This window comes from Lepidochelys kempii, chromosome 5 (genome assembly GCF_965140285.1).
Source record: "Lepidochelys kempii isolate rLepKem1 chromosome 5, rLepKem1.hap1, whole genome shotgun sequence".
NCBI lineage: Eukaryota > Metazoa > Chordata > Testudines > Cheloniidae > Lepidochelys > Lepidochelys kempii.
This window is the reverse complement of record NC_136384.1, coordinates 131,015,977-131,032,244: the sequence shown is the minus strand read 5'-3', so window position 1 is coordinate 131,032,244 and position 16,268 is coordinate 131,015,977. Positions and strand designations below refer to the sequence as shown.

The following is a 16,268-nucleotide window of genomic DNA, read 5'->3' as shown; positions in this document are numbered from 1 at the left end:
GTCGATTTCTAAAAATCGACTTCTATAAAATCGACCTAATTTCGTAGTGTAGACATACCTTTAGAATAGTAAATTTCTCTCGTGCAGACAAGACCCTTAAAGAGACAGAAAACCGAAGGCTGAGGAAAAGCTATACAACATGCAAGCAGAATGATCAAGGATGAGAGGCATGCATTTTATTAGTTCAACTTTTCTCCTTTTTAATAATTAGCTTATAAATGTCCAATGCCTGTTCTAATATTCCAATTCTAAACTTTTGCCTATTATTTGCCCTTGCTTACTTCTTTTTGTCTTTTGACCACTCTCTATTTAACACTTTTCATAAACTTTCAATTCTTCTGGTGTTGCCTGTGCATATTCACATGCAGCCACACATCAACCCCCTTCTCCAAGTGCCAGCGAGCTTCAGGTTCCTTCTAGAAAAGAAGTGCCTATTAGGACCACATAAGTGCCTTCTCATGGCACCAAATGTTCAGATCAGAGGTTTTCGGTGAACCACCCGAGTTTCTTCTGCTGAACCTTAAGATCCTTAAAGTGACAACTCTGGGCAAGAAGAGATGATCAGGCTATGTGAAAATACGGAGGAAACATTCCAGAAGAAGTACCGTTACTACTAGGTAATCTCTCTCCTTCTACAAGGCAGTCTGCTTCTGCATACTCTCAGTTATGGAAGTCCAGTTAACAGGACAACCCCAACAAAGGTGAGCTGAGACATTTTAATTAAACAAGGATTACAGAACAGTTCTCCAAAGCAAATATCAGATCTAGATGATAAACCAAGAAAACAGTGCTCAGTAAACCTTTGAAGAGAACCCCAGCTAGGCAGCCCTGTAGATTGTAATGTTTCCATCACAACAGAGAACCCATTGGAAAACTGAGTAACCCCGGAGTGTGGGCCCCAAGAACTCAAGTGCTTACATGGTAGATAAAGCACACATGCAAGTGCAAAATCTAATCTATTTTGACAGTCACTCAGCATTCCCCATATACTGATCCACTAAGACTGCAAAAAAATCTAGGCAATTTCCAAAATACCTTTGTCCTCTCTCTACACAGGACAAAACTCTAAGCACTTAACTTCTAGGACACAGAACCTAGGGTTTGGTTAAAAAAAACCCTAGAAGACTAATGCCTGTGTTCAGGTAGAACTCAAACATTATTTTAAAGAAAAAAAAATGGATGAGCTTGCATGACAGCTTTGTCGTTAGGGAACGCAGTAAAGGTTGGATCAATCATTGAAGACTGCAACTCACTCATTCCTGTCTTGCAGATGTAACTGTGATGAAAATGCTGCCTTTGTGATAGGTGGAATAAAGAGCACTTTTCAAAAGGTTCAGAAGGTGAATTTGTCAGCACTAAGTTGAGATGTCACATCAGTGAAGTTGTCTGCCCAGCGTAAGGACAACAACCAATCCTTCAAAGAACCCCATGACTGTAAAATGGCTTTTCAGTTTCATCTAGAAGCTAGTATTCAAAAATAGCAGACAGAAGTATTTTGATCAATCACAAGGACAGGATGAGAAACTTCAAGTATAATAAATAGTCCAAAATTGACGACATGGGTGCAAGGGTATGGGGTCAGGTTGTTAGATGCTCATACTGAAACCTTTGTCCATTTCCATTTCAGGAAGTGACATTACAGGGTGAACAGCTTCTTGCATTGCAGCAAAATATTGCTTTGTGCTTCACCAGAAGTAATTAAAGTCCCATGAATCAAACAATGGAGAAAAGTGGATGCAGAAAGAAATGTGTTCTTGGGATATCTATGTAACAGTACTGCCTGACCCAAGCTGGAGTGATAAGGATGATCCTTGACCCTGCACTGGTCTTATTTTCCTGAGCATCAGTAGAAGCAATGGAATCAGTGGGAAAGCATAGTCTCTGCTCCAATCCAACAAGAAAACCTCTTATTGAGTTTCTGTCCATTCCTGTCCTGAAATAAAACTGTGGACCGTTTCTATTGCTAGTTGTGACACAAAAATCTAAGAAAGGATAACTCCACCTCCTGAACAACAGCTCTACCATCAACTGTTTCAGAGACCACTTCCTCTGGTCTTTGCTTCTATGATTTTTCTTATCTGCCAACCAGGTGGATAAAAATCAGTGATTTTTTTTTAATAAAAAAAATTAATTTTTTTACATTTAAAATTGGATTTTTGTGATAAAATGCTTTTTGAGGAAAAAACCTAAAGATAGTTTTAATTAAGATATCTTTGAGCTATAATGTATCTCATCATGGAATAGGGATTATAAATTCTAATTCAATAGCATGAGACAATATATTCATGTAATGTTTAAGAAAAGTTTTGTAAATGAGTTCCAATAGTCCATGGATTAGGGACTCAATCTTATGGGGTTCCACAGGCTCCTGTATAGATTATTTAGGTTAATCTTTATCTACCCAATGGGTCTCAGTTCAGAAGATACCATCAGAGATGCTTAGTTTTGCAGTTCTCAAACTGTGGATTTATGTCTCCAGAGGTAAAATGCTTGTTAACAGCAAAAATGTTTTAAAATAAATAAATAAATACTATAGAGAGGTGAGAAACAACAAACTTCAACTCTACTGTCCCTCTGCAAATTTGTGTACACAGAGTCAATCCCTTACCTCTCTCTAAAAGTGCAAAGTTTCAAAAAGTTAAATTAATAGAAGATTGTTGGGGGCAGAATAGATCTGGACAAGGAGAAGAAGTCTGGAGATAAATGGCAGAAGCTTTTTTGTTAAAATATTATATGTTTGCTGTTGAAGAAAAAAATCCAGAATACTTAACATTGTTGTTTTAGTTAAATAAAACAATTTAAATGTCTGTATGGTGATGTTCTCCTCCTAATACAGCATGGCAAGAAAATCCTCCAAATATTAATGATTAACCTGTTGAATTGGAGACAGTTCACCTCCCAATGACTTCATAAATATCTGCTTCAATTACCTTTGGTAAATGAAATAACCAAACAATCATTCATTTTCTGATAGAGCTATAAAACTAATCTGAAAAGTTTTCAAAATATATCACTGTTTAAAATTGTATAGGGTGTACCTTCTAAAAAGGAAACCTACATCTATCTGAGTTGTGAGGAATATGTATTAAGGTTATAACAACCAACAAGAATGCACTTTTATGTAGAAAACCATGATTAAACTGAGTCTTCCTGACTAGTGATTTAAATCATGATTTACAAATCTACTCTGCTGCCAACACATTTTCTTTGCCAACCAGCTAGAGGTACACCATGTAAATTTGATGAGCCAGACACTAGTCACAGAGACAAGCACCTTCCTGCTTATTAAAGTAGAACTTTGCTGTCTTGTCGGGCACATGCAGCCATGGAGAAGAGACAAAAGACTGAAAACTCCATCTGATATATGGAATCTACTTTTCCACATCTTCCAGTCACCATGAATATCAAGCCAATTTTCCTAGTATAGACACACATGTACACCCTGATGCCTGAAGTATGCTATTATCTAACCCAGAGGTTCTCAAACTGTGGGTCAGGACCTCAAAGTGGGTCATGACCCCATTTTAATAGCGTCAACAGAGCCAGGATTGATGCCCTTGAGCTTCGGCTTTGCCCCCCTCCACCCGGGGTGGTGGGGCTCAGGAAGGCTCAGATTTCGGTCCCTGCTCCTGGGGTCACGTAGTAATTTTTGTTGTCAGAAGGGGGTTGCAGTGCAATGAAGTTTGAGAACCCCTCATCTAACCAGACATTTAATGAACACTCTCTAGAGATGCCAGATCCAAGAACGCCATATTGGTCACGACTGTTTCTATATAAAAGCATAATTACTTTCAGGTCAGTCTGAAAGCTACATGAAAATATGTATCTTCTATGTTGAGAGCCCCAAACCAGTCTTACAGGGATACAGGTAGGAATAACAGAAGGACAGGGATACTAGGTAAAATCAGCATGTAAAATTTGAACTCTAATGTAACTGTTTAACTTTCTCAAGTCCATGATGAAATGAAGGCAATTTTTTGTATTTTTTAAATGGGAATATAAGAATGGCTATACTGGGTCAGACCAATGGTCCACGTAGCCCAGTATCCTGTCTTCCAACAGGAGCCAGTGCCAGATGCTTCAGGGAGAATGAACAGAAATGGCAATCATTAAGAGATCCATTCCATTGTCCGCTCCCAGCTTTTGGCAGTCACAGGCTAGGGACACCCAACTGTGGCCCATCTTGGCTAAAAGCCATGGATGGACCTATCCTCCATGAACTTTAACTGTTTTTTTAATCAAGTTATACTTTTGGATTTCACAACATCCCCAGCAACGAGTTCCACGGGTGAACTGTGCACTGTGTGAGGAGGTACTTCCTTTTGTTTGTTTTAAACATGCTGCCTATTAATTTCATTAGGTGACCCCAGGTTTGTGTGTTATGTGAAGAAGTAAACAACGTTTATTCATTTTCTCCACACCATTCATGATTTTATAGACCTCCAACATATCCCCCCTTAGTCATCTCTTCTCCAAGATGAACAGTCCCAGTCTTTTTAATCTCTCCTCAGAAGGAAGCTGTTCCATCCCCTTCATCATTTTATTGCCCTTCTCTGTAACTTTTCCAATTTGAATATATCTTTTTTGAGATGGGGCAACCAGAACTGCACACAGTATTCAAGGTGTGGGTGTACCATGGATTTATATATTGGCATTATGATATTTACTGTCTTACTATCTATCTCTTTCCTAACGGTTCCTAACATTGTTAGCTTTTTTAACTGCTGCTGCACATTCAGCAGATGTTTTCAGAGGATCATTCACAATAACTCTTTCTTGAGTTATAACAGCTAATATAGATCCCATCATTTTGTCTGTATAATTGGAATTATGTTTTCCAATGTGCATTACTTTGCATTAATCAACTTTGAATTTCATCTGCCATTTTGTTGCCCAGTCATTCAGTTTTTGTGAGATCCGTCTGTAACTCTTGGCAGTCTACTTTGGACTTAAATATCTTGAATAGTTTTGTATGCTCACTGTTTATCCCTTTTTCCAGATCATTTATAAATATTTTGAACAGCACTGGTCTCAGTATAGATCCCAGGGGGACCCTGCTATTTACCTCTCCCCACTGTGAAAACTGACTGTTTGTTCCTACCCTTTGTTTCCTGTCTTTTAACCAGGTTTCAGAGTAACAGCCGTGTTAGTCTGTATTCGCAAAAAGAAAAGGTGCCACAAGTACTCCTTTTCTTTTTGTCTTTTAACCAGTTACTGATCTATGATGCTACCTTCCCTCTTATCCCATGACAGCTTACTTTGCTTAAGAGTCCTTGGTTAGGGACCTTGTCAAAGGCTTTCTGAAAGTCCAAGTACACTATATCCACAAGATCACCGTTGTTCACATGTTTGTTAACCTCTTCAAAAAAATCGAATAGATATGGGGGGCATACTTTCCGTTTACAAAAATGGTGTTAACTCTTCCCTAATAAATCATCATCTATATATCTGATAATTCTGTTCTTTACTATAGTTTCAACCAATTTGCCAGATACCAAAGTTAGGCTTATTAGCCTGTAACTGCTAGGATTGCCTCTGGAGGCTTTTTAAAAAATTGGTATCACATTAACCCATCATTTAAATCAGCTTCTGTACCAGATCACTGAAGGATAGTTACATAGGACACTTAGTAGTTCTAAAATTTCATATTTTAGTTCATTCAGAACTCTTGGAGAAAAAACCATCTGGTCTGTTTAATTTATCAATTTGTTCCAAAACCTCCTCTACTGACACCTCAGTCTGGGACAGTTCCTCAGATTTATCACCTAAAAATGGCTCAGATGTGGGAATCTCCATCACATCCACAACAATGAAGACCAATGCATTTAGCTTCTCCGTAATACCCTTATCTTCTGAGTGCTCCTTTAGCACCTCAATTGTCCAGTGGCCCCAAAGATTGTTTGGCAGGCTTCCTGCTTCTGACGCACTTTACCAAAAAAATGGCTGTTAGTTTTGGGGTCTTTTGCTAGTCGCTCTTCAAATTCTTTTTTGGCCTGCCTAATTAAACTGTTACACTTGACATGCCAGAGTTTATGCTCCTTTCTATTTTCCTCAGCAGGATTTAACTTCCAATTTTTAAAGGCAGCCTTTTTGCCTCCAATGGCTTATTTTACTTTGTTATTTTTCATCCTCAAAGGGAAGAACTTCTACCTTGTCTTGAGCCCTTAGCAAAGAGGCTGGATGACTTAAGCCAAGAATACCTACTGGCCAAGAGTGATGCCACTTGCCACAGTTCTCACCAATATATGACGCATCATAAGAAGCAAAAATGACATGTCTAGAAACAGTGCAGACCCCAATGTCAGTATCTTTTACCATTTTACTTTGCTCCTCGAAAAGATGGTCAAGCAAAGGAAGTATCTGATACCAAACTTGGAATTTGCGAGGCAACAGTAACCATGCAATTGGTGACATGGGTTCCTAATTTATTCAAGTACATCACTATCCAGGAAATCAATCTTTCAGGTATTTTGGTTGGGTAGGCCAGAACAATGGGCTCTTAGATTTCCCACTCAAAGACTCCTAGAGCAGGGATGGGTCACTGGCAGCCCAACAGTTGCATTTGGACCACCAGGTCATTTTATTTGGGTCACAACAGTTAAGAGGTGATTTATTCTGCAATGACATTTCTTATTTCTCAACCTTTTTTTTTTGGCGGGGGAGGGGGGGACGGGACATGCTGTGATAAACATACCGTGAGTATAAAGTGCTTGTTTCAATATGGAAGACTGATGGCTAGAGAGAGTAGTTGTGCACTTCTTTGAGTTGCATGTATGCTGAACAGAAGGAAACTCAATACCCTGAAACATCAGAATTATGTCTGCTGTGCTATGAGTGAGGTAGGAAACGGCTCACTGACAAACCAGTGGTTGATTCTTCTGCCTTCGCAGTTTATCACAAGTAAAAGAAAGACAGAGAACACTAAGTCTCCCATGCACAGTGGGAGTGTGACTATCTTTGTACTTAAAATGGAGGTAAGCACCAATGCCTCATATGTTTGCAAGTCATGACAATGACAAATGAATAACTTGAAAAATCACCACAGCACCAATCACAAAGCAAATAATGAAATACATGCAGGGATAAGCCACTGTGACTTATCTAAAAGGCAAAGTTTTAAGGCAGAAGAGTTGTTTTGCTAGAGTTACCCCAGTACAAACTTTGGGTCTTACTGCATCCTACCTTGTCACTCTTGAGATGGCATGGGCTAGAAAGACACTGAGGAAGAGGGAAAGAGTGAAAATGTGCAGTGCAAATGGTAAAGGCGTTTGGTGATGACAAAATGGCAAAAAAAAGATTCAGAACAGTATCTCTATGTACAGTTTTGTGAAGAGTTTCACATATCCATGAACACGTGGAAGGGAAGGTGAACAAACCACCATGCCTGATTTTTTCTTCTTGGCATTAGGCGACAGTACAGCTGTGTCAAATGTAAGTCAGCTATGATATATGTAGGGACAATTGATAGTAATGTTAACATGAAAAGAACAGGAGGACTTGTGGCACCTTAGAGACTAACAAATTTATTTGAGCATAAGCTTTCGTGAGCTACAGCTCACTTCATCGGACATGCATGTCATGAATAACTTATGAAATTAGCTTCATTACACAGAACAACAAAGGGTCCAGATATTTTTGGTGTGCTTCAGGAAGCTGTTCCAGGTTTTGGAGATTTTAAAAAGTTGCAGGTTGTTGTAACAGATGGGAGCACCTGCTATGCATGGCTCAAGGGCTGGGTTTCCAGGCTTACTGGCACACTGCCCAACACTGCCCTGCATTATTCATCAAGAGTCGTTGTGTGGAAAATCGTTGAATTTTAATCACATCATAAATGTGGTCATGAAACTTACAAACATGATACAAGGTACAAACAGATCACTCAGCCAACACAAATTAGTAGCTTTTCTTGATGAAGTGGATGCACAGTAGGACAATTTGCAGCTATACAGAGAAGTGTGATGGATAAGTCATGGAAAATGCCTCGTAAGGTTCTTTCCAATGAAAAACACTGAGAGTGTCACCTTCCTGAAAGACACTGAGTTCTGATACTATGGAGTTTCAGGAAAAACTGGAAGATTCAGTTTCTCTGTGCTATACAGCATTTTTGAGAGACATAACTTGAATTGTTTGAATCTGCACCTGCAAGGCATGGACTAGACTGCATCAGACCTCGTTGCTCAGATGGATGGGTTCTGAAGTAAGCTCACAGTTATTAACACTCACCTGTTACATTTGAATTTGCCCACTTTACAACCTGTGATGCACATACATCAGAACTACAAGAGTGCGAATCAGAGTTTAGCAGGAACTATACTCACAGTGAAATGCTGCTGCTCAATTTCAACAAACATTTAAAGCATTTTGAAAGTTTTCAACCTCATCTGATGCTTTTTAATGATCCACTTGCAGCTGTTGTCAGTGACCAGCCTTCTGAACTGCAACTAGAACTGTGCAAACTGCAGAACCTTTCTTTGTTGTAGAGAAGAATAAAAGGCACACTCAGTTTTGGAAACTGCTTACTGAGTCCCATTTCCCAAATCTGAGAAAGTAGGAGTTGAAATTGTGTTCTCTGTTTCGGAGAACCCATTTGTGAAAGTGACTTCTCCAGACTGAAATCCAAGGAAAGGAACCAATTGAAAAATGAAACACTCTTCCATCTTATGCAGGTTGGATGCACTAAAATTGATACACATATGCCCCTCAGTGTGCACAAAGGTTCACTCTTAAGTTTCACACTGACGGACCAGATACTGTAACAATGACAAGCAGCAGAAAAAAAATGTTAAGAAAGATGTGTTTGGTTTTTTGTTATTTTTATTTACTAAACCCTAGCACATCTGCACAGAGACTAAAAGGTTAGTGAAAAATGTGTTTAAACTGTTGTAAGGTTTTATTGTTTCTTTTCCTATTATTATATAAAGGTCATGCTATAGGGGACTTTTATAATTAGGACCACTTCAGTTTTACATTGTTAATACACCTTAACTGTATGCTAACATGCTGCACTGTAGCAAGCATTTCTGAGTTATGCCATATGTATCCTCTAAAAGAAAACATTTGGCTCGGCAAAGGATTTTAAGGGATTTTGTGGCCCTCTATTACCTTAAAGTTACCCATCTCTGCACTACAGAACCAGGATACATGTATAAGAATACCTGTTTGGGGCCTGGTTCACACTATCTGCCTCTTTAGTGACAGCAGGCACAGATGCTGGAATCCACCAAATACCTTGACCAGTGTGCAACAAACCTTAATCGACAGTCAAGGTCACTTTTCCTTTTCCCTTAAACTACAATTTATCAAAAGATAAGTCTTTTCTTGGCTGCTGTTGTATCCAGCTCTAAAGAGTCACTCAGCCAAACCAGCAACTCCCCAAAAGTTGTTGTCATCAGGAGGTGAGAGATGCAGATTATCAGGAGAAACAGAAAACACTGTAACTTTGTGGTCAAAGGACTGATTCACATCACCTACTGGCAAGTCATGGTGGATGCTGGCCAGCAGTAACTGAAGTTCCAAAATGGGAGATAATATGGATGGTGGCAGTTGCAGCTTAGCCCTATTAGGAGGGGCAGAAGAGTGAGTATAAAGAACCCGGCTTCTCAGATGGCCTCTTCTGGTATGTCTGTATTGCAGCTGAGAGCATGCCTTCCAGCCTGGGTAGACAGACACGCAGTAGCTTTGCCAGAGCTAGCAGGCTAAAAATGGCAGGGTGGATGTTGTGACATGGACTAGCTGTCCGAGAACAAGACTACCCAACCCCCTGGGTCCGTACTCAGACAGACAGACCATGCTGCCGCCTGTGCCACAATGTCTACACCAGTAATGTGATGGTCTATCCAGGATGGAAGGCTCAGTCCCAGCTGTACTGTACAGTCCTTTGGTGCCCAGGATGTTGAAAGAGGTCCTTACCAATCTAAGTTAAATGGGGGGGAGGGACGACACATACTGATCAAGTAGTGCTATATAAAAAACAAGGCATTTTTGAGGTGCTTGGGAGGGAAAAGCAGCTTCACCAGGAAGCTCTAGCAGCTTTGACCCCCTTCGGAAAGGGATCCTACAAAAAAATTACACGAAGACGCCTGAGCAATCCTGAAGATCTAGCTTCTAGTGGAACCCAAGTGAACAACATGGAGGAACTAAAGTCCTTATCTCTAGAAGCTGCGCAGATGAACCTCCAAGCTCATCCCATACGGCCCCAAGACTGACCTGGACAGCCCTAGAACTGAGGCTGAATGAAGAAACCCAGGTACACGGTCTAGATCCATAAAGAAACACTAACATACCTCTCTTGTGAGGAATGGGCACCATGTGGAAGACAGAGGGCATCTGCATTGGGGGAACTACACTATCCACGAAAGAAGAAGAGCCAAACTGAATACTAGCAATTGAGACTAGAAAAAGGGCCAGAGACACCCTCAAAATAGAGGGAGTACAGAGATCTTGGATCTGTAGAAATGCTTACAGAATGTATATATATCAGAAATGTGTAATGCTACCTCTGAGGTTATAAACACCCAACTCCTCTTACCATTCCTTAAGGTCCTCTCTACCCACAGAAACACTATTTGTATCTGAGCTACACAGCAGAGGGAAGGAAAGAGGCTAAAGTACATCTCTGTCGTGACAATCTCCACACAGACTCCACAGAAGACTAACTAGCACTGACCTTTCTGAGGACTCCTGCTGCTTAAACAGTGACTGCAGCACTGCCTTCCCAAAACCAGCATCTGTTCTTGATACCAGGTCAAGAAAATGGTGATTTATGAAGTTGTGCATTGAATATATAGCAGCCTTACAAATTTCATATAAGGACACTCTGGACATATGTTACACTGACATCGCAACTTATGTGGTTGAGAGCACCCCTAGGTACTGAGTCAAAATTTAATATTACTGATTATATTTATTATGGTAGTACCTACAGGCCAACCAAGAACAGGGTCCCATTGTGCTAGGTGCTGTATAAACACACATGACTCTTGCCTCAATCTAAATATACAAGACAGATACACAGTGGGGGAAGGGGTATAATACACAACTCTCAATGAGAACATTTAACAATGCTCTCAAATGGAGATAAACAAGACTTTGAGAACAAGACCCCAGCTTAGAACAGACCCCTGAAGTCTGATGGCAGGTGAGGCTGTGATAGGGAACCCCACAGGAATTTTCAAAGCAGCAGAATTACAGGGAAATAACTTTAAAGATACCACAGAAACAGGGGTTTCAGTTGTGGAAAGTAAAAGGCCCAAGGGACATCTCACTATGAAAGAGAATAGAGACACTGTGAGTTAGCAGTGGGAGGAGCAGTTTCAGGTTGCCTGCATCCACATTAGCAGACTTATCAGTTTAGTTTGAACAGGTTCTCAAATTTGCTGAAATACAAGTCTTCTCCAACTGCTTCTCAGAACATCAGAAAACCGGTTGAAGCACTTGTGTATGAATGTGAAGTGTTTCACAAGCACTGTAGGAGGTAAAACAAATTCTTAGAACACTCAACTTCTCTAGCATAAAAACACCTTAGTATTCTCTAAGTAGTAGCTAATAGCTCTTTTGACAAAGAGGATGAGCAACTTCACCTCCCAAGAATAGCTATGGGGCTTTGGAAAAAAGTCAGGCAATGACAGCAACTGACAAAGACTTCTAAAAAATTGTTTCACCAGGGGATCAACAATGGTCTTGTTTTGCAAACCCATACACCCTTACACAAAATTCTGTTTTTTAACCCAGCTCAACAAAACATATTTTAAAACCAGTTGGGGCCACAATGTAGATGAGATACTCTGAACCCTGAGTCAGTTTCAAAACCCCCTTGATACAAAAATATTAAAACTGATAAACAGCAGAGAAAACTGCACATCCAACTAAGAATTACAAATATAAACAAAATGTTCTAACTACCATGCCATTTAACCGCTATTTGCAAATAGTTCTGCTAACAAAACCAATTTTTTCCCCCCTTTCTTGGTTGTGTGACTGCTCCAGCAGGGATATTTATACACTTGGTCCATGAAAAGTTTGGCTTGCGCAATACTGTGTTCTCCCTCAACGTGGCCCCCTCATACAATGGGGGTTAAAGGTCCACCTGCATGGCTGGAGTTGTAGGATCAAGGACTATGACTGCAGACTGTTGCTCAAAAACAGTCCTATGGCCATGTGGCTAGGCACATGACTCTCATATATGCCAAATGTCTTGGTGGAGAATTAACAGTTCTCAAAGATTTCCATTCTAAAAGATTTTTAGTTGCTTGTAACTTTTTCCAACTTTCACCTTTCAGACTCAAATTTTCCAGCTCATTTCTTTGCCCCAGGGTGATTTAAAACAAACAAAACTGAGCAAAATGATTCATCTGTGTGAAAAGACTGAAAATAAGTATTTGAAAGGTAACGAAAGTTTGCCACCTTCTACTGAATATGTCTAGTGCCTCAGTGAGAAGGGATACAAACTTGATACGTAGCAGGAACAGTTCTAGTTGATACATATGCCTTTCTGTGGTGGTGATGGCAAAATCTACTTTGATTTTTGTCAAGGGACAATAGTTTAAAAACATACTTCACCCATATTCACTAGTCCTCATTCCCCACAAACAATGGTTGGTTTGTTTTTTAAACAAAGTATCCCACTGTGCTACTGGTACTAGACATGCATATGTAAGTTGAGTGAAATAGTTTATCACTGAAAGTGCATGCAGACCATCTTTCCATGGGACATTCGAAAGCCTGTATGGAGAAGTCCTGAGTCATGAAAGAACTTACTAAGTGCGAGTTTTGTGAATTTTACTGTTATCTAGTTATGAAATTTCTTTGATTTACTATTCCTTTTTAAATCCTAGGAAACTTTGTATGTATGAATTAAAATTAATTTTAGTATGTATACTTTCAGAAATTTAGCACTGTCAGACTTTTTTGGTCCAAATTCTCTTAAAAACAGAACACAGACTCTCGTGTACAGACTGCATTTTAAGAAAATAGGTTGTACATAAACTGAGTATTACTGTATCTAATTGTTATGACTATAGACAGGGCCATGGTCAACAGCTCAGGTCGCTCTTAGCTGGGGCAACCATTGTATCAGGCAACCGAACCTATAATCAATCACCCTTGCTCTTTAAGGTTCAATGGCCACAGGCTAGTAGGCATCAGTGCTTGAAATGCTGCTGTGGCACTGCTGCTTTAGCTCCACCATGCACCATGGCAGCACTGCCAGGGCAGCTGAAGTAGGAGAACAGGGAGCCCTTAAAGTACGGAGATGCTCAGAGACTGGTGTCCATCCACCACCCCATCTCAAGCCCTTCCTTTTTCATAGCACTGGTCTTCTTAACCGCCACACATAATCTTTCTTTCCCCAAGCTCATACACACACCTGCTTCCTCTCAACTCCAACTAGCTCCTGCTGAATCCCTGCACTCCCTCAGGTGCCCCCAACCACAGAAAACAGCACTGTGGAGAGCCAAAGGGAGAAAAAGTGGCTATGTGCATTAGCAGAGATGTGAAAAGGTCAATGAAGAAAGATTGCCTGGTCTCTCCAATCCAGATTCCTGCCAAGTGTATACCCCTGGTCTCCCCAAAACAGAACAACACTTCACTTAACTGTCCCATATCACAGCCCCTGGCCTCCCCCCACTACCTACAACCATGCCACTAAATCCCTCTGCTCCCTATATATCCCTGCTTATCCACTTTGACTTCCTGGGAGAACTCTTTTCTTCCATTCCCCACATGCCCAGTAATCCCCTCTCACCTATTTTAAATACCCTTGCTGCCCAGTTTGACTCCAGAGTTTCACAACCAACATTTTAAAAAAGTGAATAATATCTTCCTTTTCAGCTATGACAGTTTCATGTGCTGGAAGTTTACCTTGTAGTTTTGCCTATATACATGTAAAGAATTAAAATGACAAAATACAAATCAAACAATTAGTCTATAATTCCAGATAACTAAACCAGTAAGTCACCTGCAAATTAAAGGTCAGATTCACCACTGCACTCCTGTTACTTTGTGCTGTTCTGGTGATGCAAAACACCTGTAAACTCATCTTAAATTAGTGCTAGATGCTTTATGAGGCTCCAGAACAACACCAGAATCAGAACATACTGATGAATCAGGTCACAGAAGTTAAAATAAAAAAGTAATTTTAAGGTTGATATTACACATCAACTCACTGGAGATATCACATGGTAACATGTGCGTTTGAGTTTCTTATTTAGTGTTCAGACATGACATCTTTATTTTTTTTAAAAAACAATGATATTTTCAGATAAAATGTTTAATTGCAGCTAAGATAGAGAGTATGTACAAGTAACTAAGGGTAAAACACACATTACAGGAATATCACAGCTACATCAAAAACAGGCATTACAAACCTAGGAAATTGAGAAATCCAAACACAGAAATGCACAATTAAAACACCGGAACAACCTTCACTTGACCTTTTTAGTATGTGCGGTGCCAGATTAAACTAAAGTGATTTTTAATTATACTGTGGGGTATTCTTTGTTTTTCCTCATGGTGTCAATACAAGACAGAGTTAAGGTTGTTTAGTCCACTTCCATATGTTGATAGGACCGGATTTCTTAGCACAGACAGAAAGATGGGGGGTGGCGAGCGTTGGTGTTATATTGGAGGGTGTGAGGTCCTGGCACCAACGTGATGCCCCATCGGGTGGGGGGGGAGAGCAGGCACACAGAGACACATCATGGTGGGGTGTGACCAACTGGAGAGGAGACACTTCTGCTTGGACAGTCATGGGAGCTGGGGGTGCGAAGAGGTCAGAGGCGGGGATTGGGAAGGGGGTGAATTAAGAGGCAAGGGAGGCCATGGCGCAGAGAGAGACATCTCTGAAGGGTAATATTGGCTCAGAAACACCTTGTGGGGACAACTGGGAGGGAAGACCTAAGGAAGACACTGAGGCCCCAGGCCAGACAACTCAGGGGAGGCCTGGGAACTAACACTGCACTGGGGGTGGGGGAATCTGGAGAGGAAGCCCGGGCACTGACACCCCACTGAGAGCAGTGGTTGGGGGGAAGGGAAGGAGGCCCAGACACTGACACCCCATGGGGGGGGGGATCAGGAGGGGAGGCATCAGGGGGAATCTGAGCCCGGACACTGACACCCAACAGGGATGGAGGAAACGTGAAGGGGAGGCCAAGGCGGGGAGGCTGACGCCCCGCGGGGGGAGGCTGACGCCCCGCGGGGGGAGGCTGACGCCCCAGGAGCGAACGGGGGGAGGGGGGCAGACACGGAGGGGGGGAACACACGGACGCTGACACCCCACGGGGGGGAGCCCGGACACGGGCGCTGACCCCCGGGCCGGGCCGGTGAGGGCGGAGCCGCAGGCCGCGGGCGCTCGGGGCTGGCCGGGCCGGGCTCGCCAGTCACTCACCCAGGTGAGGAGACTCTCCCCGAGCTCGGCGCGCTCCAGGCTCTCCACGTTGAACATGATGCGGGCGGGCTCGGCAGGGCACGGCCGCCAGACACCGCTGCCGGGGCCGAGTCGCTGGCGCCGCCGCTTCCCTGGGCCGGGCTGTGGCGCAGACACGTCACCGGGCCGCCGCCGCCGCCAGGACCCGCCCGCTCCCGCCGCCGCCGCGCATGCGCCAGGCGCGCCTCACGCGCACAGGGCGGGCGGGGGCTGGAGTCCGGCCACGGGGAGGCCTCGGCTGAGCCAGAAGCGGAGAGAGGTACCGACCCCTGCCCGACTGGCCGGACCCTGTCCGGGGCGAGCCTGGCTGGACCCGCCTTCTCGGGCGCCTGGCGAGCCGGCTACCCCTCCCCCACCGAACACCCCCCCCCTCGGGCGCCCGGCCCCACGGCGAGCCCCGCCACCCCTCCCCCACCGAACACCCCCCCCCTCGGGCGCCCGGCCCCACGGCGAGCCCCGCCACCCCTCCCCCACCGAACACCCCCCCCCTCGGGCGCCCGGCCCCACGGCGAGCCCCGCCACCCCTCCCCCACCGAACACCCCCCCCTCGGGCGCCCGGCCCCACAGCGAGCCCCGCCACCCCTCCCCCACCGAACACCCCCCCCCCTCGGGCGCCCGGCCCCACGGCGAGCCCCGCCACCCCTCCCCCACCGAACACACCCCCACGGCGAGCCCCGCCACCCCTCCCCCACCGAACACACCCCCCCCTCGGGCGCCCGGCCCCACGGCGAGCCCCGCCACCCCTCCCCCACCGAACACACCCCCCTTCCGGCGCCCGGCCCTGGAGCGAGGCCCCCACCCCTCCCCCACCGAACACACCCCCCTCGGGCGCCTAGCCCTGGAGCGA

General features: G+C 43.4%; 2 protein-coding genes across 9 annotated transcripts in view; one reads left to right on the top strand and one right to left on the bottom strand.

The window, feature by feature from the left end:
• The window catches only part of HOOK3 (hook microtubule tethering protein 3), a 143,161-nt gene extending 127,565 nt beyond the window's left edge, over positions 1-15,596 (bottom strand). For all 5 annotated transcript variants that reach the window (XM_073345890.1, XM_073345889.1, XM_073345888.1 and 2 more), the window contains exon 1: positions 15,383-15,596. In XM_073345890.1, the coding sequence (XP_073201991.1) occupies positions 15,383-15,439 (57 nt within the window). In that variant the 5' untranslated portion in view covers positions 15,440-15,596. The remainder of the gene's footprint in view (positions 1-15,382) is intronic.
• The window catches only part of RNF170 (ring finger protein 170), a 44,954-nt gene continuing 44,265 nt past the window's right edge, over positions 15,580-16,268 (top strand). For all 4 annotated transcript variants that reach the window (XM_073345907.1, XM_073345901.1, XM_073345902.1 and 1 more), the window contains exon 1: positions 15,580-15,680. The gene's annotated coding sequence lies outside the window, so the exon portion shown is untranslated. The remainder of the gene's footprint in view (positions 15,681-16,268) is intronic.